The sequence below is a fragment of the Cynoglossus semilaevis genome, chromosome 17 (genome assembly GCF_000523025.1).
Source record: "Cynoglossus semilaevis isolate Cse_v1.0 chromosome 17, Cse_v1.0, whole genome shotgun sequence".
Taxonomy (NCBI): Eukaryota; Metazoa; Chordata; class Actinopteri; order Pleuronectiformes; family Cynoglossidae; genus Cynoglossus; species Cynoglossus semilaevis.
In genome coordinates, this window is record NC_024323.1 from 10955089 (window position 1) to 10960822 (window position 5734).

The 5734-nt window shown below is 42.0% G+C and overlaps 1 protein-coding gene and 1 long non-coding RNA gene across 2 annotated transcripts in view; one reads left to right on the forward strand and one right to left on the reverse strand.

The window, feature by feature from the left end:
* LOC112488390 (uncharacterized) overlaps window positions 1–3863 on the forward strand; it is a 5909-nt gene extending 2046 nt beyond the window's left edge. The window contains exon 2 of the long non-coding RNA XR_003052398.1: window positions 3300–3863. This is a non-coding gene — a long non-coding RNA (uncharacterized LOC112488390). The remainder of the gene's footprint in view (window positions 1–3299) is intronic.
* Window positions 3424–5734, reverse strand: part of grapa (GRB2 related adaptor protein a) — a 21266-nt gene continuing 18955 nt past the window's right edge. Inside the window, exon 5 of the mRNA XM_008330054.3 lies at window positions 3424–4412. Within this exon, the coding sequence (XP_008328276.1) occupies window positions 4227–4412 (186 nt within the window). The 3' untranslated portion in view covers window positions 3424–4226. The remainder of the gene's footprint in view (window positions 4413–5734) is intronic.

Genomic DNA, 5734 nt, shown 5'->3' on the forward strand with positions numbered 1-5734 from the left:
CATTCATCACCGGCTGCGGTTAGCCCGGGTTGGCTGCAGCCCACGGGCTCGTAGGCAAAGACGAACGCCGTTTGTGATGCAGACGAAGCAGCGGGACATGTGAGAGTGATTACATCACTAATCGACGAAGTCTGTAATCAAAACACAGATCACTGTTATCAGCACATCTTCATTCACTTGTCGAGGTGACGGTAAACAGTTGACACACCGACACACTGGGAACACCAGACCCAGTCGAACGGGCTTGTTTCATCATACAGTAATGCTAATTAATACTAACTGCTTAACAGTGTGTGGAAACCACCACGACTTCCTCACAGTAACATAAACAACAACATCAACGGTACGGTTGCTCATGACAGCTCTGAGTCTGTGTGTCCATGTCACACAACAGTTTCTAATTTGCAGAGATTGTACCTACTTCCTGAACCTATAAACAGTAACATAAACAACAACATCAACGATACGGTTGCTCATGACGGAGATAAACTGTTTTGCTGTTTGTGAAAGTTCCCTTTTACTGCAAGTAGTTAAATTAAATTATTAATGTAAAGAAAAATATACAAAACTACTGCATAACTCAAATTGTAGCTCCATGTACCTGATGGGTTGGAGTCGATGTGCGTTTGGACGGTGTTTTGTAGAAAGAGTCAAGAGTTGCTTGGGAAACTTCCATGAACTTCTGTTGTCCTGAACAATACTAATCGGTCTACAGTCTCTCACAGTTCGTCAGCCGTAAACCCGTTTACTACTTAGAGCTGGATGAGGTTGGTCTGAGGTCCAAGTCTCTACAGACACCTCCAAGATGTTGAAGCTCAAGGTGATCGAAGAGATGAAAACGTTTTTTCTTTTCCCCATGGGGTGTGCAAATTACAACATGTCCTGTGTAATATTAATGACTGCGTATTAGAGCAACAGTAAGTGGCTGGATTAGATGTACAGGGCATGTCACTCTGCCCTGAGATGAAGATTGATCAATTACACAAATAACCCGACAACCCTACTTTGTGCTGTCATTTGTTTTCTTAAGTGCTTGGTTTTCTGTGGACGCTGTCGTGTTAGCGTTTTGTCTTTTCCTGCTCTGCTCACCTTTGTTATCTGATTGCTCACTTTTCTCATTTAGTCGTCCTGTACGTGAAGTGACATGCCCACGGTGATTCAACCGCTGGTTCTTTGTCATCTAGTCTAAAGAAAGTACCCGTTTATGGGGATTAAAAGTTACAGAGTCATTGTGACGTGGTCCTTCCCTGCAGACTGGGCCGGAGAGGAAGAGGGAAACTGTTATTTTTAAGCTTTGCTCGGATGGGAAACCCAAGCAGCCGTTGGGTGACCTGGGAAGGTATTTTTGTGGAGAAGCCAAGATGTCTAATCTGTGTCTGTAAAGAGAAAACAAAAGAATAATCTCCCCCACATATGGGCGATTCACTGTTCACGTCCTCCTCCCTCCCTCAGTCTCTCCCACACAGACACAGACACAGACACATGTCAGAGACAACAAATCTAATCTCCCCAGCTTTACTGCACGGCTGCTCGTAGAATGCAACACCAAAATAAAAAAGCGAGCTTCCTTTATACAGTTGCAGACGAGTGGAACAGGTCAAGTTCTCCTCACTAAATATCTTCTCATTTCCTTTTGGTGTTGCTCCTGGGTTAGTTTGATATTTTATATTTATAAAAAAATATATATTTATTGACTTAAAACCCACATTGCTGTTTTTTTTTATCCCCAGTATTCGTTCAACAACCATTATTACCATGGTTGTTGCACAAATTATAACACCAGTTATCACTAGTAAAAAGCACCATATGAGAAAAGCAGACAAAATGGCAGAAAATTAAATAGAAAAATGAGAATTTTTTTTTCTTAGGATTTTGACAACAAGCTACTGTGGCTTTCATCACAGCAGTGCTCCCCATACTTTTCCTGTGGGACCCTGACCCTAAGCCCACCCCCTCTTGTAGAAGGGACTATTGTTTAGCCCTGGTCCTAAATATGTCTTTTCTTTTGGCGAGTAGAAAAACAAGTACAGATACAAATCAGGTTTAATCTTTAAACCTTCTTTCCTTGTATCCACGCCCCTCTAACCACCGCAATAACATGATCCATATTTAACAGCTGTTTAAAAAAATGTCACGGAGAGCAGAGAACAACAGAATGTTGACATGGCGTCGACTGATGTCGGCTGCAGTGTCGGCCAAAAATGACAGGAATGGAGGGAAAAACCCTTTCTGTGAAGCCAGTCCCGACTTCGATGAAGCTTAAATGCAAAATTGTGATTTGACTGGCCGTTTCGTCCGCTGAGATATTTGCATCTCGGTGTCACCTCTTATTCAGTGAGGTCAGCGCAGCCGTTTTTAAGTGGACTTGTTCTTCGCTCTCGTTTGTGGAGAGGCCCAGGTCCAGCAGACGACTAATTATCTGATTAAAGACTTTGTTTGACTTTGACTTTGACTCACACTGTGGGACTTCACGTCCTGGTTCAGCTGTCGGTCACACCACAGATACGACAGCTCACACATACCCAGTCTTGACACTTTTACTGTCGCCCTGATGTTGACACACTGCTTCCTCTTCTGTCAGTCACCTGCCTCCTCCTCTTCCTCCTCTTCCTCCTCCTCTTTCTTATCCCCTCTCACTCTGCTGCTCTCCCTCTGTGACCTACCTTACGTTCCATCTGTTGTCTGTTACATTACTACATTAAAAGCGTTTCACACACACTTACACAGTGTACGTGTGTGAGATCACCGAGGCGTCATCCTCGCTCCCGTACACACCAGTGTCAGTGTGTTCTTAAAGGCTCCTTCAGCAGCATTTTTCTTCCTCAGCTCCTCCGTGACGTTGGTTTATTGACTTACTGTTACCCGAATGCCAGAGGTGACTGTGTGAGGGGGGAATGAAAAAGAGTGGTTTTGATGGATGAGGGAGGGAGAAAAAGAAAAAAAAAACAAACAAAGAGGAGAGGAAAAGTGTGCCGGCAAATTGCAGAATGTAAACGCTCTTCATTTTAGACATAACACGGCAGTGAGACGAGCACAGCCTCATTCCTCACATAGCACCGGGCCACTGTCACAGAACAGCCTGTCTTCAATGTTGTGTACTTAGTCGTAGTGTCGTTGATGAACACACGAACACAACTTTCTTTAGGTTTGTGACCCCATTTAGACACCACAAATTTCTGAAGAAATGTATTTATTTTTTTTAACCACGTTTGTTATACTGTGTTGCAGATACAAAGCAGCCAGATTACTGCATGTTATTTTTCCCTGATCACTAGTACTGTATATCTTCCTCTTCCCAGGTATCAGAACCAGAATTTTTCCATCAGTAAAGAACTGAAGAAGCCTCTGGGAACGAAGGGGAGAAAAGTCTTCAACTGTGTCGGATCAAATGACGAGGATGACTGAGAACCTACAGAGACGAAAAGTGGTAAATGTTCAACTTTATTTTAATGTCATTACAGGTTAGGAGCAGTCGTAGTTCTCACTGGTTGTCACATAAAACTGTGTTTTTTTTAAACATGTCACAATAGAAACAAAACTCTTTATACAACGTTCAGTATTACATGTAAGAGTCCGTGTGAAGTAGAATAAATACACAGAGTAAAAAAAAACAACGACAGTATGAGGTTCAGCCCAAGGTGACACTGTTCACTTTTTTTGACATAAAGTTTGAAGTTGGGACCCTATATAATTATATTACCTCAAACACAGACAATCAGTTCACACATTTTTCCAAGGGTGGAGGAGATTCTTCTGTCTCCACGGAATTTTCAGAAACACTTTTACAACTTCATAACGTTTCATGTCAAATCTCACTGTGGAACGGCTGCAAGTCACTGGAGAAATCCCTGACTCATCTGCAGCGGAGAAAAAACCTGTGAAAGTTCACGCGGTCCTTCCAATCCCTATTCGCTTGCACTGGGGTTATGTGTGGTTGTGTGTGTGTGTGTTGCGCATGTGTGTGTGAAATTGTCCACAGTGTGTAGGTCCACATCTGGTCTGTTTCAGCGATTACAGAAGCATCTGGACTATTGTAGCCGACTGGTTGACGTTTGTGACTGACACGGAAAAATATGTAACAAATGAGCAGAAGCTCATCACTCGTTCGCTCCAAAAATTTTTCTGTACAAGTGCAAAGCGGTGGAGCAATGTCAAGGGGCGGGGTCTTGATGGGACGCAGAGGAACCCGTGGGAGCGGTCCGGCGTTTGATTGACACCTCTTCAGTTCACTGGCACTGGTAAATTGGCTGCACGTATTCCGGCGGGAAGTAACCCACGTGGCCTCGGCAGCGCCCCCTCCAGCGCGTGGAGTCGGAGCAGTCAATGAGTTCAATGACATCACCGCGCAGGAAGCGCAGCTGGGATGAGTGGTGGGGGGAGAAGTCGTAGAGGGCATGTGCGTGATGTGGACGCTGTTGAGGAGGGAGAAAGAAAGGAAGGCAGGGGGAGGGAGGGGAGAAAACAGAACGTTAACAAAAGTCAGTGTTATCAGGAAAAAAAAAGGGAAAATTTAAAAAATGTTTTTTTCTTGTCCATTCAGGTTTATTTCGCCACAGACATTATTTTTCTTCTTATCTACATTGATAAAAAGACTGATAAAAAGTTTCATAATAATTCTCCACAAACTGCTGTTCTTGGCCCGGTCTCACGTCTGTACCACACCTTTTTCTAAGAGTTCTGTTCCAAACCGGTGTGTTCCATGTGAATGACTTGTTTCTTCTTGTTAAAACTCAAACTTCCAACCTCCTTTTTCTGGACTGGAACCGATATTAGTTTCAATTTGGACATAATTGGCTCGACAGCTTGTACCAAACACAGCAGGATCTGCTGCTGCAGCTTAATGGTGTTAAAAAAGAGAGAAGAAAATAGAAAATCCTAATTACTTCTCCTGCCCAGTGTTATTTTTACGGTGATGTACGAGGCATCAGGTCTTTTTGCTTTAGTGTTTATTTTCCTCTAAACAGGATTGTGTTTTTAACAACAATTTTATGAAAGCGATTGACATCATGAACTTCATGAAGTTTCAAGGTCAAAGGTCAAGCTATGCCTGCTGGATTTCTAAATTATAAATTACTATATATTTTTTTTAAATCCAAGAAATACAGCTGGGCTTATAATACGTTTTTCATGACTAAACAGGAACTGACATCAACATTTGGACCAAAACAAATGGATGTAATGAAACCTGAATGTTTTCAGTTCTCCACCTCTCTGACTGTTTATAAAACATGATTGGAGCCTGGAGTTTGTAGCAATAAAGAAAGGAAGGCAGGACAGTCAATGGAGGGTCAAACGTAGTAGTTTAATTTTTAATTTAATTTATCTATTGTGTAGCCACAACATTCAACACCATTGACCTAAAATAGTAATAGTTTTTCTTTTTTTTTTTTAAGTTTTTATAGTTCCATAGTTTTTATCGTCTTTTATGATGTGCACTCTCCTCGTCACACCTGAGATAAAAAGTTCCAACTAAAGCACGCCTTCAGCCTTTAATTGTTTTATTCCGTGCCTGTTCAACTGTTAAAGTTGATGACTGAATCAATAAAAAAAAAGACAGTTTCTTTGGAAGTGATACCATCCTGTGTACACCCCCAGGACTCGATCATCCCTATTGTGTAGCCACAACATTCAACACCATTGACCTAAAATAGTAATAGTTTTTCTTTTTTTTTTTTAAGTTTTTATAGTTCCATAGTTTTTATCGTCTTTTATGATGTGCACTCTCCTCTTCACA